This window comes from Malania oleifera, chromosome 3, assembly GCF_029873635.1.
Source record: "Malania oleifera isolate guangnan ecotype guangnan chromosome 3, ASM2987363v1, whole genome shotgun sequence".
NCBI lineage: Eukaryota > Viridiplantae > Streptophyta > Magnoliopsida > Santalales > Ximeniaceae > Malania > Malania oleifera.
In genome coordinates, this window is record NC_080419.1 from 322,380 (window position 1) to 340,425 (window position 18,046).

The window sequence follows — 18,046 nt, forward strand, 5'->3', positions numbered from 1 at the left end:
TGTTTGGATGTGTATAGGGTGTCTAGGAACCTTACGGGGTTGGACCCTCATCCTTTGTACTGTATCTTTGGATGTTTTGTTGGATACAGGGACAGGTTAGGTTACATTCTCACCCTAGGGTCCCATTTTCAGGTTTGGGGCGTGACATCAAACAAAAAATTTCATACTCGTACAATATAAGTTTGGGCCTTCACTCACCATTGAGCTTGAACTTTTTTTGTTATAAGTTGTGTAAGAATAATACATGCAACTATCATGATGTCAGATCTATTAACTCTAAGGATTATGTTCTTCCTTTTGAGGTTTTGATGAATATATGCATACCACCATAGAGCTTGAGTAGGAGATGAAGGTTGGACTCTAGATGTAATATGCAAGGTCATGTCATTCTTGAACTACCTTTTGGTAAAGATTAGACATTGCTAGTGTAAAGATCTAAAGAGTTATAGTAATTAAATAATAAAAGGAGGAGAGAAAAGGAATTTTAAAAAGTCGATGAGTGCAGAGTGCTCGTCGTTGAGCAGGCCTCTTGGACTCGTCAACGAGGATGTGTGTCTTGTCGATGAGAAATTACCAAGAGGGCTATTTTCAAGGCCTGAAATTCGTTGACAAGGAGTAAGTGTTCGTTGATGAAGTCCCTTCATGGACTTGCCGACGAGATGACGTGTCTCGTTGACGAATCCGCTTGTATAAATATCCCAAATGTAGGATTTCAACGTGAGAATTTTTAGGAAACCCATCTCTCTCTCTATCTAAAATGTCTCCCCCGCCTTCTCTCTAAGTTTCCGACTACGTCCTTAGCTGGTTCGACGATCGGAAGCCGCCACGCTACTCTTGGGAAGATTTTCTTCAAATCTGCTGGAGTGGTTTGTTGGTTAAGCCAACTTGGACACCATCCCAAAATCAGGGTAAGTTGGTTATTTTAGGCTTTATATTTGTGTGACATGAGTATAATATTTCTATGAAAATTATACTTTATTAAAATATTATAAGTTTTCCCAGATAAGTATGTTAAAGCAGTTTTCAGGGAAACCCTAAAAACAGTACAGGAACTATGGTTTTAGAATTATGTTGAAAAAGTGCAAGAAATTATGCTTATTATGTTATGAAATATACTGGTGTAAATGCCGTGATTACGTATGATATGAAAGAAATCATGAAATATGTTTACGTCAGATATTACTTTGAAATACGATACAATTATGTTTTAATATGAAATGTATTGTATGTTATCAGAACCTGGATAGTTTAGTTCAGTTTTATGAAGCACGGTACCGTAGCTATATGTTTATGATTATGAATATGTTAGTGTTACCACATATCTTATGTAGAGTGTGGGAGATGGCAGTTGATGTGGTTTTACGGGAGTGTCGTAGTTCCCCTTATAGTCCGATATAGTGGAACAGGCCCATTGTACTTACAGACCTATGTTTGACTTAGCATGGTCGGTCAACCATTGCTAGGTCCAGCCTTTGGGCCACACAATCCTGTCATGTAGGGGGGAAGACATGACAATAGCTAACTAACTATCTATCATGGGTAATAATTCAAGTATGATATGATTATATAAGATGATTTCTCAGTACAAAAATTTAATATGATACACTATGTTATGATAAAATATATTTTATTCAGATATGATACAACCATTATACCAGTTATGAATTGTATATTGTTTATATATATATCATGTAAATACTCATGTTGCCATACACTGATATTAATTTATCTCTCTTACTGAGAGGTATCTTACCCCAGCATTACAAACATTTCAGGAAATCTAAGTAGGAGGGTGGATAGAGCCCCACAGCAGTAGGAGTAGACTTAGCTACCATGTTTGTAGGGTAAGTGGATGAGTTAGGGTTAGATGAATTTTTGGGTTATGACCCTAAGATACTTTTTGATCATTTGGGATGTATGTGTATGTATATGATGGATTTATTAGAACTCTGGTATGGTTTGTGAAGTTTATGACATGTATATTATTTTATGTTTTCCACTGCTTAGGTATCAGAGTTGTATGATAGATATATCCTTGGTACCCATGGATTCAAGTGAATTACGACTATGATAGTTTAGCAGGATCATTATGTATGTTATTATGTAAAATATATATATATATTGAAAAATAAGTAGGTCGTTACAGCTAGTTTGAAGATCTGAGGGACAAACAAGGCGAGGCAAGAAAGGAGCTCATTTAGTTGATCCCATTTTTGGTGAAATAAAGAGAAATTGAGAAAGGAAGGGTGAGATTTGGAGGAGTTTGTGAAAGGAACACTTAGGAAAGACACAAATCATGCAATTGCATTCATATTTGAGCTGATTATAAATTAAAGAGTAAAAAAAATCAACCAATCAAAAAATAATTATATAATTCAAAAATTCAAAAATTTAAGGGGTTGTTTGGTATCATTGTAAAAAATTATAGAAAAAATAAATAAATGGAAATTAAAATTAGAAACAAAAACTAAAAATTAAAAACCAACAACTTATTTGTTAACATTTATAAAAAATTTAAAAAAATGCTTTTTTTCATCTTTAAATCAAATAATATTATAAAAATATATTAAAATAATAAAATTACAAATATTACCTATTAAAAATATTATAATAAAAATTTAAATTATTAAAATTATTTTACTTAATTATTATTCTTTCAAAATTTACTTTACAATACAAACTTCATTGGACATGACAATAGAAAAAAAAATAAAAATATTTTGTAATTGGCTTTACTCTTATTTAAAAAAAAATTATATATATTTATTTTAATTATATTTATATTCATATAATGATTTTATTTTTATTTTAATTTAAAAGTGTATAAATGAATGATTTAATTTAAAAAATTATTTTTAGATATTAAAATTTCTGGCAACGGATTGTAAAAATAACTGAAAATCATAAAATCTGGTTGTCTATTTTTTTTGCAAATAGTTGAAAACTGCCAATAAAAATTAAAAAAATGACAACATAAATAAATATTTTTTAAAATACATTTCTTTAATGTGTAAAAATAAAAAATAACAGTGATACCAAACAGACCCTAAGAAAATCAGGATTAGATTTTGGAGGCTTATGAGAGTATAATAATGTCTTTTAATATATATATATATATAGTTATTATATATATATATAATAACATGCAAATCAAAATGAAGATATGTGATATTTCATTCCTTACATAAACTAAGTGAGGTCTAATATTTTATCCCTCATTATCTGTCATGGGGACAACACACAAACCAAGTGAGGTCTAATATTTCATCCCTCATTATCGGTCATGGGGACAACACACACACATGCACTTACAAAATGAAGATATGTGATACACAAAAAAATGCATAGAGTTGTTTGATTTCTTTTCTTTTTTTTTTTTTGCAAATTTTCTATTTTGAAATATTATGCAAATTTTAAAATATTTTCAAAATTTGAATTTTCAAGACATTTGTTCTTTTAACTTTTATGCTTTTTTTGTTTTGAGAATTTGTGATTTTTTAATAATTTTAAGACCATTTAGTTATGAAAAATATTCTTTATTTTATATTTTATTTTAATTTTTTTAAACATTATACAAATTTCAAGTTAACATTTTTTTTTTAAATTTTTGCAAGCTTCATATTAAAAAGATACAAAGTAAAGAGTTTTTTTTAGTTATGCAAAGTAATTTTTTATTTTTTATTTATATACTTCAAAACAATTACAAGAAATACCTTATTTTCTAGTTATCCAAAAAAATTTATATAAGATAGTATGTGGAATAATAGACTTTAAGGCTTAAATTTGAATTTTTTTTTTTAAAAAAATTTGAGAGAAATTCAATACATAAACGATACAAATCAAAGTATAAGATCTGAATTTTATGCTTCCATAAGCAACGCAAGACTTAGAAATTTAGAAAATAATAAAGAAATATTTTAAATCTTTATAAACTTTAAAAATTATAAAATAAGATAATATTTTTGTAATTATTTAAAAAATAGTATTAAAATTTATTGTTATTATTCATTTATTTCATATAGATATTATATGAGAGGAATTGACTTACATCGTATGAATTTTTTTCTCTTGAATTTTTTAGTTTTCTAATCTTATTTTTTGGAGAAATTTTATTTAAAAATTTAAATTAAAAAATAACCGACTAGGGTTAAGGGTTTAAACATTTAACCTGTGTTCAACGGGCGCCTGCAAGGGGGTCGGTTATTTATTTGGGTTGGAAGTCAATTCCTCTCACAAGCAGCTTCATCCCTTGGCGCTGCCACCGCCACGACTACAGTCGCTGCCACTGTTGCACGCTCTTCCAGTCACCAGGTCTGTCTCCTTTTCTCCTTCCCCTTCTCTCTATTTCCGCGAGACGGCCATGGCTGCCGCTGGCCACAGCCGCCGGCGGCAGCCATGGTGGCCTCTTCTTCTTCTTCTTCTTCTTCTTCTTTTACAGATTTTTTCTTTAATCAATTATTTGTTTTGCTTTTCCTTAGTCCCAAAATCATAGTCCCAATCAAAAAATCTCTTTTGGCCTCTTCTCTTTCTCTTTCTGTTTCTGTTTCTGTTTTTCGTTTACCATCCCCCGTCCCCTTCCCTTTCCAATCTAATAGCGTAGCCGTTCTCAACTTTTCACCATCGGCGGAGGTGCCAGTATAGCGTGTTTGTCAGGGAGCCCTAAACCAAACTAAGGTTATAATTAGAGAAATTTAAAATAAAGATAATAATTATTTTTTTATACAGTTTTTATTATTTCATCCAATGTATCATAAGAAAGTAATAAATATTTCTAAGGTGAAATTTAAAAATTATTATTTCTTTCAGACGCAGACGCAGTAGACAATCACCTCCCTATCCGTCCACCACCTCTCATCAAAACCCTTCCTATCAAAGACCTTATATACAAAATTCTAATTAATTCAATCAAAAGACTTTTTGAAGCCCAATTTAAACACAAGCCCCTTCTCTCTCCTCTTGGGAACATCCTTCACAGCTTCATTAGCTACTAATACAGCATCCACAATTTTCTACCTTTGAGGGCAGGTATAAAAGCATTTTGAGCTTAAAAAATGGTATCTCCTGATACAAACTCAGCCTATCCGCAAGAAATTAAGCAATAATCTTGTATGGTGCTAACTATACTAATAAGCTGAAAATTAGCAACTTTAAGAGACTAACTCTTCTAAGTTCTAAAGCACCAAAGTGATGACAGTAGAAATTACACTTTTGCTAAAAAATCGCATTAAAATAAAACCCATTAAATATCTTCATTAAATCTTAAGTAGATCCCAATAAACCTAAAAAAAAGCCATATTAGAATCATCCACAACTGAAGCCTTATCTCCTCTGCATCCCAAACTCAACGACTCTCACTTCACTTTACTCTCTCTCCTCAAAATGCCTCTCCAACCAAGTCAAGTGGTCTCTAGAAATAGGAATCCACTCAAACCCTCAATCATAGGCCTACACACATCATCCTTTAGTAAAACCATTTGAAAAAAAAAAATGTGATCTAATCAGCTATGAAACAAGAGTCAAAAGTAATCTAAGGCCCCTAGATTTGATTCCCTATTCAAATTCCTCTTCATCTTGCTATTAGCCTACCTATGAAAAAATTTAGAATTACAATCACCCTCCCTTCCTTGTTGATCTGAATGGTCCTTTACCTTCTTGGAATTTTCATTTTAGGAGATCTTTGAACAATAGGGAAGCAAATGAGTTATCTTCATTGTTGGTCTTATTAAATAATTGTAAGATATCTTCAGAAGTTGATAGCCGATCTTGGCTCTTTGATCCCTTTCGGGTCTACTCTTGCAAATCTTTTTGTGAATTCTTGGTTAGCACTAACTTTTCCTTCCCTCTCTACAAAACCATTTGGAAGGTCAAAATCCCCCCTAAAATCAAAGCTTTTATTGGTTGGTTGTGCTTAACAAGATAAATACTGAATAACTTGTTATAGATTAGGTGGCCTTTAAAGGCTCTCTCTCTAGATATATGCGTGCTTTGTTTCAATTGCTTAGAATTTGCTCTGCGTCTTTCTTGCATTGTAATTTTGCATGGAAGGTTCGGAACTAGTTATTTAGTTATTTTGGATGAAGTTGGGTTCGTCTAAGGACAATGGATGAGTTTTTGGAAATATCTTATGTTGGGTTTGGTAGGACGAAGGAAGGAAAAGAGAGGATTAGTGGTTTTTTTTTGTAGTGTTTTGGGGTTTGTGGAAAGAACGTAACTCGCGCATATTTTCAAAGAAGAAATTAACATTTTTGTTGGTGTGAGAGAACATTCATTTTACGGATTCTCCGTGGTGTGTGGTTATTGGTAATTTCAAGGCGATCTCAAATATTCAGTGGCATTGGCTTTCTTTGTTGACTTCTTAAGATGTGTTGATTTCTTTGGGTTATTATTATTATTTTTTATATCTTTTGGTTTTCTTATTTTGTTTTCCTTCGGGTTTCCCAAACTTTGTTAAGGAGGTGTCTCTTCTCCCTATTGTCCATTCATATTCTATTTAATGAATTTCTTTTGCCATTAAAAAAAAAAAAGCACCCTCCCTAACAACAATAACAAGAACAGTAACACTTAAATCCCACTACGTAGGTCAATTACATGAATCTTTTTTTGCCAATTCACCCTATCGAGGGTATTTTTCTCCGCTAGTTTAAGAGTTATTAAGTCCTTCCTTACTGCCTCATTCCAATTTATTTGAGATCTATTTTTACCCTTTTTAATACCAAAAATAGTAACCCACACACTCCTCCTCATAGGTGCATTGTTTGGCCTAAATTTCAAATGCCCAAAGCATCTAAGTCACCTTATTTTATTTTATTTTGTTTTCAAGTGGTGCTATGCCTAGTTTATTGCAAATACATTTGTTCCTTAATTGATCTTTTGATGCTATACCACTCATATGCCTTAACATTTGTATTTTTGGCAACTTTTACTTTTTGTTCATGTTATTTATTAGTTGCCCAATATTTTGAACCATAAATTATGCTAGCCTTATAGCAGTCTTATAGAACTTTTCTTTTAATTTTGAGGACATTCTATGGTCACATAGCAATATTGCATGCCTATTCCCTCACTTCTCTTTCCACTTGCATAATAGATCCAAGATATCAAAATCTATTAGAGCTATTAATTTCTTGATAATTGAGTTTAATCTTATCTCTAATCTCCTCCTTATATTACTAAAATTACATTTTGTATATTCTATCTTGTTTCTACTTATCCTAAAATATTTAAACTCTAAGGCAATTCTCCATAGTTCTAACTTAGTTTCGCCTCCACTCCTACTTTCATCAATCAAGACAATATTGTGTAAACAATGTACACCAAGGGATCTCATTTTGGGTATTCCTATTGAGTTTATCAATCACTAAAGCAAAATATATAAGTGCTCAAAGTAGAATCTTGATATACACCTATTATAATTGGAAATTCTTTGGACTCCCCTCTTACAATCCTAACGCTAGTCTTTACTCTATCATACATATCCTTAATAACCTCAATATATCTACTGTATACTCCCTTCTTTTCTAAAATCTATCAAAGAACTTTCCTAGGTACTCTATCATAAGCTTTCTCTTAGTCAAAAAAAATCATATGCAAGTCCTTCTTTTCTTTAAACTTTTTTTTTTAATCTCCTTAAAGGATAAATTGTTGTATGTTGTTGATCTCCTAGCCTAAAACCAAATTGGTTCTTTAGAGCCCTCGTTTTTAGTCTTATTCTTTGTTCAGTTACCCTTTCACAATTTCATCATGACACATAATCATAATTCTGTGATAGTTATTACAATTTTAAATATCACCTTTGTTTTTATATAAAGATATCAATGTGTTTTTCTTCCATTCCTCTGAAATTTTCTTGGTATTTATAGTAGTGTTAAATAAACTAGTTAGCATATATTTCCTTCGCTTGTGATGCACTTAATGGCCTAGCACTTAATGGCCGGTCCTAAGCTCGGGTAAAGGAGGAAGGCTGCGTTAGGTAGCTGATAGCCAGCGTAAAACTTGTCAAATAACTATGATATGAATCCTTACTGATTATTCGCTAAGACATTCCCTACAAGGGACATGATGCACTTATACCATTTGAGTGTAGCGAAAGTAGGCGAGGTGGACTAGGTTGTCGCCCTAAAGCGACATGCCGTATCGGCGTCTAGGTACAGTGTAAAATTTGTGAGTTCCCGCATCATTATGGACGTAGACGGGTAAAGAAGTTAGTTCAGGAGATTAGGATTAGATTAGTAACTTGGAATATAGGAACACTTATAGGTAAAAGCATTGTGGACACAATGATTAGTAGAAAAATTAATCTAATCTTCTTTCAAGAAACTAAGTGAGTGGGTAGGGGTAAAAGTTAGAGAAATTGATAAATCAAGATTTAAATTTTGGTACACTAGAAAAGAAAAATATAAGAAATGGAGTAGGAATTATTGTAGACAAAAACTTAAAAGATAACATTGTAGATATCAAAAAATTAGGAGATAGAATTATAAAAATCAAGATGGTCTTTGGCCAAGAGGTAATAAATATCATTAGTGTTTATGCTCCTCAAGTAGGCTTAGTAGAAAACTTTAAGAGACTATTTTGGGAAGGTATGGATAGTATTATACATGGCATATTAGGGACTAAGTAAATATTTATAGGAGCAGATATGAATGGACATGTTGGAAGAGATAATAAAGGTTTTGAGAGGATACGTGAAGGATATAAATATGGAGGCAAAAATAAGCTTGGGGAGATGATCTTAGACTTTGCTAAGTCATATGATTTTATTACAATGAATACTTGCTTTAAGAAGAGAGAAAAAATACTTAATAACCTTCAAAAGTGGACAAAATAAAAGTCAAATAGATTTTTTCTTAACTAGGAGGGTAGATCATTTATCATGTAAGGATTGTAAAGTTATCCTAGATGAAAGCTTAACCACACAACATAGAGTTTTAGTGTTAGATATATGTATTAAAAATGGAAGAGAAAGGATAAAATAAACTAGTTTAAGAGAACTAGGTGGTGGAACCTAAAGGGAGAAAATATAATAAAATTTAAAGATAAAATGATAAAAAACGGTGGTTGTACTATAGAGGATGGTATAGACACAAACACTCTTTGGAGTAGGATAGTTAGTTCTATTAAAAAGATAGCAAAAGAGATTTTAAGTGAGTCAAGATCAAGATTCTTGAATGGTCAATAAAGTTGGTGGTGAGATCAAGATGTCTAAAAAGCCGTAAAGACAAAAAGAATTTGGTATAAAACATGGCAAAAAAGGTAGAAATATGGATAATGTTGAAAAGTATAAAGAGGCGAGAAAAGATACAAAAAAAACCTTTAGGGAAACTAGCATAGATCATTTAATAATTCGTATGCTTGATTAGACATAAAATAAGGGGAAAGAGATATATTTAAACTTGCTAGAGCTAGAGAAAGAAAGAATAAGGACTTAGGTAATGTAAAATGTATAAAAAGTGAGGATGATATTGTCTTGGTTAAGGAAGAAGACATAAAAGAAAGATGACGAAGTTACTTTAGTGAGCTATTTAATGAAAACCAAGTAAAAGACTTAAACTTAGAATTGACAAATGAGGAAAAGACTAAAAATATGAGATTTATTCGCAAGATCAAAGTTTACGAAATTAAGTTTGCATTAAAAAAATGAAAAATGGAAAAACTATAGGACCAACTAACATGTCAATTAAAGAAAAAAAAAAAAGGACAGCTCGGTGCACAAAACTCCCGCGGATGTAGAGTTCGGGGAAGGGGCGGACCACAATGGATCTATAGTACACAGCCTTACCTTGCTTTTTTGCAAGAGGATGTTTCCACACCTTGAATCTATGACCTTCAGGTTACACGGCGACAACCTTACTGTTGCACGTAAGCTCCCCTTCACTATAACATGTCAATTGAAGTTTGGAAATGCGTAGATGATTACGAAATAATATGGCTAACTAATTTATTTAACATAATTATAAAAACTGAGAAAATGTCATACAAATGGAGGAAAATCATTTTAATAACTATATACAAAAATAAAGGAGATGTTCAAAATTGTAATAACTATCGTGGAATTAAAATTCTGAGTCATACAATGAAATTGGGAAAGGGTTGTTGAATAAAGATTAAAATTAGAAACAAAGGTTTCAGAAAATCAATTTGGTTTTATGCCTAGGAGATCTACTATAGAAGCTCTATATCTTTTAAGAAGGTTAATGGAAAAGTTTAGGAAAAAAAAGAGGGACTTGCATATAGTATTTATTGACTTTGAGAAAGCATATGATAGGGTATCTAGGGAAGTTTTATGGTGGATTTTGTAAAAAAAGGTGTATGTAGTAGGTGTAGTGATGTTATTAAAGATATATACAATGGAGTAATGACTAGTGGTGTACATCAAGGGTTTGCATTAAGGCTCTATCTTTTTGCTTTCATGATGAATGAGCTGACTAGGAGTATCCAAAATGATGTTCCATGGTGTATGTTGTTTACAGGTGATATTGTTTTGATTGATGAAACTAGGGGTGGAGTAGAGTCTAAGTTAGAATTATGGAGAGAGACTCTAGAATCTAGTAGCTTTAGGATAAGTAGAAATAAGACAAAATATATGAAATGTGATTTCGGTAATAGCAAGAGGAATTTTGGAGACAAAGTTAAACTTGATGATAAAGAAATCAGTAGCATTAGTAAATTTCGATACTTTGGATCAATCATGCAAGTTGAGGGAGAAATTGAAGAAGATGCAATGCATAGAGTTAAAGCAGGTTGGGTAAAATAGAAAAGTGCTTCAAGTTTGCTTTGTGATTGTAGAATACCCTTAAAATTAAAAGAGAAATTTAATAGAATGGTTGTAAGACCAACAATGTTATATGGATTAGAATGTTGGGCGACTAAGAAACAACGTATCCAAAAAGTAAAAGTTGTTGAGGTGAGATTGCTAGATGGATGAGTGGCGTAATGTTAAAAGATAAATTAAGAAATGAACATATTCGTAGTAAGTTAGGCGCAACTCCTATAGAAGATAAGATAAGGGAGGGATAATTCAGATGGTTTGGATACTTGCAATGTAGGCCATATAGGGCACCAGTGGGGAAGAGTGAGTTAGTTACTGTGATGAGCAGTAGAAGGGAAAGGGGTAGACCTAAAATTATTTGGAATGAGATAGTGAGTAAGGATTTAATAGTTTTGAATGTGTTGAAAACACATTGTGGGGAAGAGTGAGTTAGTTACTGTGAAGAGCAATAGAAGGGAAAGGGGTAGACCTAAAATTATTTGGAATGAGATAGTGAGTAAGGATTTAATAGTTTTGAATGTGTTGAAAACAATTGTTCATGATCACATAAATTGGCAAAAAAAGATTCATTTAATTGTCCCCACCTAGTGGGACTTAAGGCTTGGTTTGTTGTTTGTTGTTTTACTTTCCAAACTTCAATTGGTATGCTATTCGGTCCTTTAGATTTTTCACTTTTCATCTTTTTTAAAACTATCCTAACTTATGTGACTCTAATTTTGCATATAAATCTCCTATTTTTAGTTTTTTTCCCTATTTGTCACTTTTAACAAGCTTTCAGTTTGATTTTTCATTAAACAACTTATTAAAGTCTCATCACCACCTATCATTTATGTTTTCCTTTTTAGTTAAGACATTATCATTCTCGTCCTTTATACGTTTGGCATTACCTAAATATTTGCATTTTCTTTGTTTAGCTTTAACAAGTTTATAAATATCTCTTTCTTCTTCTTTTGTATCTAATCTAGTATATAAAGTATCATAATCTCGTCGATGGGCGGCTGACAATGTTTTCATTGCCCCCGTTTGGTGCTGCCTAAGTGGGTTGGAAAGGCTTGCCTAAGTTGGAGTTCCGGTTTATCCAAAAAAAAGTATCATAATCTCTATGTTTAGCTTTACTAATGACCTTTTTTGCATTTTTTCTCGTCTCTTTATACTTTTCAAAGTTTTCTATATTTCTACAATTTTGCCATGTTTTGTACCAATTTCTTTTGTTTTTACAGCTTTTTGAACATTTTGAGGTGTGTGGCCAATGTAAATTTTAAGGTGATGTGTTTGACAGATATTCAGGAAATCCCTTCTAAGGGCGTGCTTATTTGCGTTTGTTTTATTTTTGTGTTTTCCTTTTGTGTTTTGTTTTTCTAGGGATTCTTAAATTTTGTTAAGGAGATGTCTTCTCTCTTGATTGTACATTCTTTCTTTATCTAATGAATTATTTTTTTATCATAAAAAAAAAAATGATAATAATGAGATTAAAAGACAGAGCTATAATATAGTATATGTGAAAAATTGTCAAATTATAATATTAAAAATTTTGGAAGTTAGGTGAGGCAGCTGCCCTCCTCAGCCCCCCCACCCTGGGTACTGTGCCCAAGTACCCCATCATACGCTTTCTCTAGGTGAACAAAAACCATGTGCAAGTCCCTCTGCCCCTAAGTTTTCCATTGATCTTCCTAATAAATTTGTAGCTTATGTAGTTGATCCCTCGGGCACAATTCCAAAACTCCCATTTCTAACCTTAGTCTTTGTTTTTATTACCCTTTTCCAATGTTTCATTGTTAGTATTTTAGATACCTCCTTTGCTTTTGTATATTGATATTATGTAACTGCATATACAGAAAAAATTTAGTAATAGCTGGGATCTCATTTCAATTTAAACTGTAGTATAAGAATTACTTCAGCTCACAAATGGCTTCAGAGAAAGGCATGCTATTGCATGTGTTTAACTTAAACCTTTCTCAGTGAAAATAGTCATAATAAACCAGGGTGCTCTGGAAAAATTTTCAATCCAAATTTAGGATGTCCAATGATGTATTTTTGGTTCCTGTAGGTGATTGATCTCTGCTGAAGTTGCTCCTTTTTCATATTTGTTCTGAAATATAAGGGTAAAGAAGCCAGTGAATTATGAAGGAAAAAAAAATGGGTCTGTCAAAACGACAAAAAACTGCTCCTCTGATGGTAAGACCTGTCTTTTAGTTAATGATAATTTCATTTGTATTTCAATAAGACTTCCATGCTAAAATATTCTGATTATATTTCCTTTGATCTTGTAGCCAATGGAGGATCCACTCATGGAGCTTCCAGATGGAATTCTTTCCTCAATTATTTCTTTGCTTTCATTGAAAGAGGCAGTAAAGACGAGCATATTGTCAAAAAGATGGCAACTCATCTGGACCTCTCACTCTGACCTCTGTTTTGATGCTGTAAATGTACTTGGGAGTGGAAGGAGGGCTGAACCTCATTGTGTTTTTAATTGTCAAAATGAAATGGACAAAAAGCTACAAAGGAATAGGTTTATAAAACGGGTTGATCAGTTCATGCAACAACGTTGCTGGGGCCCAAAGGTAAACTCATTTGCCATTCATTTTCACCTAGGCAAGGAATCTACGTCTCATGTTGATCATTGGCTTAGTTGCGCTGTCATGAAGGCAGTTGAAAATATTGATCTCAACTTATCAGTGTGGTTTAGACCTGAAGTGGACTTCTCCTCTTCAACTGCACTAGAGAATTATAGGTTTCCTTGTTGGCTTCTTGCTGCCCCTGGAAAAACATGCAGTACTGTAAAGCATCTACAATTGGCTTCTTGCAGTCTCGGTGCTTCTTCATGTCCTAATTTTCTCACCTCTCTTGTTACTCTTGAACTTCGAAGTGTAACCATTAACGATGAGCAGGTGAAGACTCTTCTATCAAATTGTTTGCTTCTTGAGAGACTGAGTCTGCATCTATGCAATGATCTTGTCAATTTGAATATTGCTGAACCAAAGGCCCGATTGAAAGTTCTGAACATACAAAACTGCCTCAGATTGGAGAAGATTGAAATATGTGCAGAGAATCTCGTTTTGTTGGAATATACTGGTTTCTTAATAAAATTCTCTTTGAAATGTGTCCCAAAGTTGGTTGAAGTTTTCTTGAATTTCACTGGAGAGAGCAGGATTAAAGGTGTAACTTATGCACTTACAAGATTTGCAAGTTATCTGCCGCAGTTGGAAACTCTAAATTTACTCTGTGTTTTAGGTATGAAGGTAAGTTGAAGTGATATCATTGAAGAAAATTTGTGGCTGTGTTAGAAATTATACAATATATGTTATATTTTGAGGGTCAGAATTGAAGTTTCTAAGAAAATATACAGCTGTTTTTGAGAATATATGAGCTGAATACTGCTCGGGGTCAGAGTTGAAGTTTCTGTTCCTGTCATACATGAAGGAGATATCCTGTTGCCAAAAAACATCAGATTCTTGTTCATTTTCTAGAAGATAGCCGCAAAAGTATTTGGCATATAGGGTCTCTTGGTTTGGTTCGAAGATGTAATCGATTTAAACCCTTGACAAATGACTTAATATGTGTAACCTAATTTTTCTTATTCTCCATGTTTAGCCTCACATATATGCACTAAGTTCATCTTCTTTGAATTCCAGGCACTAAAGCTGCCAGAAAATGTAGTGGCAATCACCAATGTCAGGCGATTGATGCTGACTGTTTTCCCATTTGATGATGAAGATGAGCTCTGTTGGATTAGTTACATCCTGAAGGCTTTTCCTCTGCTGCAGAAGCTACAATTAAATGTGAGTATAAATTTAACCACAAATGGAAACTGGATAGAAAAATATTGAGTATATTGTATTTCTTTGTGAAGATATTTCTTTAGTAATGGAATAATTTGGAGGAGAGTCTCTCGCAGTATGCCAAAGAAAACTGACATCACATAGCCATCCAACATATAGTTGTACCTTGTATCTGAATATTTCTGAAATGTAAATTGGATTACTGAAGTAGCAATATCAGGGGAACTCCAGAGCTTGAATGTTCACAATTATCTCTCAAAGTCATTTGTATTGCCTGTTTCTAGTATCTCTATGGCGGGGCCGTCCTTTGACTCTAATGTTTATATGCTACAAGGATTAGATGCGTAGGGGGATCCTCTTTCCATATTTATCATCGTTTGGGGTCTAATTGTACACAATCTGGGGGTTGGGCCGTTGGGGGTGCAGGTGATGGCGATTTGCCAACAGACTGGCTTCCAATCCAAGGGAGGACTACAGTGGTCTGGCATCCAAATTTAGATACTGGCAAAAGCATACAGGTTGGAAACCCAGCTTGTTGGCAAATTGACTTCATTAGGCTGAACAAAAGAAGCCAGAATGTAGTCATTTATGTTATATCAGACTGACAATGAAAACAATTAAGCCAAGATCTCCATTTCCTTCTTTTTTGGGGTCTTCATTTGTATGTTCTGGCGGTATTTGGGGGTTTGTGGAACCATGATAATTGACTCACTACCAGAACATATAACTATAATAATTGACCTTAATGTCCTTTGTTTTGTTTTTTGTTTTCGTTTGGTTGTGCAGTTGTTTTCTCCAAGCTTTATAAGAAAACCAAGGGAGGTAGAAAGGCATTTCCCAAAATGCCCCCATAAACATGTGACGGAGGTAGAAATAAATGGGTTTTATGGGAATCAGCATGAAGCGGAGCTATTGACGTATTTGCTTGGTAATTTGGTTGAGCTGAAAACACTGGTAATTGGTCCTCGCCAGAAGGTTTACAAGGGAGGATTTAACAAGTGGGTTTATGAAGAACCGAGCTGCAGCTGTTACAAACTCAGAGCGGAGAGCGTACGAGAGTGGCTTAAGATAGTAGTCCCCCTAACAGTGCATCTGGAAATTTGTTGACGATTGCCCTATATAATCCCTTTCTTGAGTTTGCACGTCTGATTGGTGATGGTGCGTACAAGAAGATCACACGGTCGGTCAGTGGGAAGGAGGGATCTTGAATCTTTTTTGTCCTTTCTTGAGGATATATCCCGGATTCTTATCAGGAACTAATGATGGCAGCTTTGATTTCCCTTTGGAGACACGATTTGTAATATGTATATTGCGTTAGTAAGAAGCAAGCATTAAATCCACATATATATGTATATATATATAAACTAAATGGGTGATGGAATATTAAGGTTGATGCAATGAGTGTGGGGTTGGAGCGAGCCTGCTACAACGATTTTATTAAGATGACCCTAACGCCTGTTTGATTGTGAACACCTAGGTCAATTTTTGTGCAAAATTTAAAATTCACTATATAAAAAGTCTTGCGATTTAAAATCCAGGATCAATTTCCACTCAATGAAAAATTAAACTTAAAAAGCATATCCCAAAAAAACAAAACATGTATCAATAGTCATCCTATGTATAAGAAAATATGAATGGGTAGTGGGATGCATCATATTTATTTTGTTTAATGCTTCCACTGATAGCTTCATAAAAATATTTTAGGGGGAATAATTAGTTAAGAAAGAAAGAATTGTAAAGTTGTAGGTAGTTTGTTTGTTTTGTGCGTGTATGTGGGTGTAGGAATCAACATATAAATAAATTTATATTTGAGAATTGAAGTCATGCTTCTTAAAAAGTAGTATACCAGTTCTGAACAAAAAAAAAAATGAAATTTGATTAACACCCATTGACTGCTCAATTGGTCTAAACCCACTCTAAATCCGGCTCGAAGTGAGTATAAGGACAAGCAAAACTCAACTTTAGTACTGAATGAATTGAATGTTAAATCAAATTTAATTATTCATCTTAGTTAGAGATTATGTTTTTTTTTTTTCCATTTTCTTTTTACGCTTTCCACATAACTACAATTAAGAAGGAAATAAGCACAAAGGATTATTTGAATTTGAAAATTTCATTATGGAGTTGGAATTTAATAAATATACTAGAATGAGACATAATTATATATATGAAAAGAATATATATATATATATATATATATATATAGATATCTTATTAATTTTTATGGCCATAAGTCTTATTTAATTAAGTTCAAAAGGGTAATTATTGGCTAATTAGGTATTGTTTGTGGAACAAGTATGTAGGGATAACCAATGGCTTCTCCTCCCACAACGTACTTCGAATCGCTACTTTGATTCCAAACAAAGCCTACTAGTTCTTGAACCTAGGTGTTGCTTAGAGCAAAACTGGTAAAAATTAGGTGATTTTAAAAAATAAATAAATAACGTGTTAGTGATGATTTTGCAAAACCTATATACCCATCACCTTACGTTTTTTATCACTTGCTCGGTCGCCATTTGGGTCATAGTTCTTGTAACAGGAAATTGAGAAAATGGCGCAGAATAGAAAATGTTTCAAGGCACATTGCTACAATGTCGTTTTCCTTAAAACGTTATTTGCTCACACCAGATCGGTGTGTATTGAATCAGCAAATACGTTTTGAGGATACAATCTCATAATATTATCTGATATCAGTTTACATTATACACAAACGAAAAACTAATCACAAACACCCTTAGAAGAATCTAAACAAATTTTTAGAATTCTATTTCTGCAGAAAACAAAATCTAGAATTGAAGAAGATATAATTTGTGAGAGCTTTATAAGAGAAAGCAAATGAGAGAATGATTGAATATTTCTGTAGGATTCTTGAAGTTAATTCTGTTTTTAAATAGACAGAATTATGTTTATTCCCAACAATTACATCTGTTCAAATTTAAAATTTGACTGTTAGATTATTTATACAGTTCATATCACACCACTTGATCTTATAAAAAATATAAGATTAATTTTAAGTCATCAGATCATGATCAACGATCACGGTCTCGCAACGATGCAAGCGTGCTAAGTGCTTGTTTGGCATCTAAATGCGCCACTAGCACCCTACAGCCCACTCCACGCACACGCGCATGCGTGTGGGAAGCACTGTCTTAGGGTGTTCTAGAGTACACACTAGTACTATCTCTTAATCAACTTTAAGAGAATATTTCACCTTATCATTTATTAATAACTTTTCCTTTTTCACTCTTTCCAATGTGAAACAAACCCATGTAACATTAAATGCTCTTCATATATGTTTTAGAAAATAAGAAATAGAAGACTTTGAAAACCCATAAAATTAATTATTTTAGAAAATATTTCAAGGGTTCTTCCTCAGGATGCTTTATAAATAATATTATAAAAATATAATTTAAAACATAAAAAAAACAAATTATATAAGTTCTTTTATGTCTCTTATTTAATCTCAACAACACTAATTGCTCAATTTAATTTGACTAAT

General features: G+C 32.8%; 1 protein-coding gene across 2 annotated transcripts; it reads left to right on the forward strand.

The window, feature by feature from the left end:
* The first annotated feature begins 4,187 nt into the window (after positions 1-4,187).
* LOC131151653 (F-box/FBD/LRR-repeat protein At1g13570-like) lies at positions 4,188-15,887 on the forward strand. Of its 2 annotated transcripts, none has more exons than XM_058102939.1 (5): positions 4,188-4,311; positions 12,816-12,943; positions 13,039-14,007; positions 14,401-14,547; positions 15,334-15,887. In XM_058102939.1, the coding sequence occupies exons 2-5, from the start codon at positions 12,890-12,892 to the stop codon at positions 15,652-15,654; spliced, it is 1,491 nt and encodes a 496-aa protein (XP_057958922.1). In that variant the 5' UTR covers positions 4,188-4,311; positions 12,816-12,889; the 3' UTR covers positions 15,655-15,887. The 2 variants fall into 2 exon arrangements, with proteins under 2 accessions (XP_057958922.1, XP_057958920.1); XM_058102937.1 differs by having other exon boundaries at positions 4,235-4,311; positions 12,870-12,943.
* Positions 15,888-18,046: the final 2,159 nt, after the last annotated feature.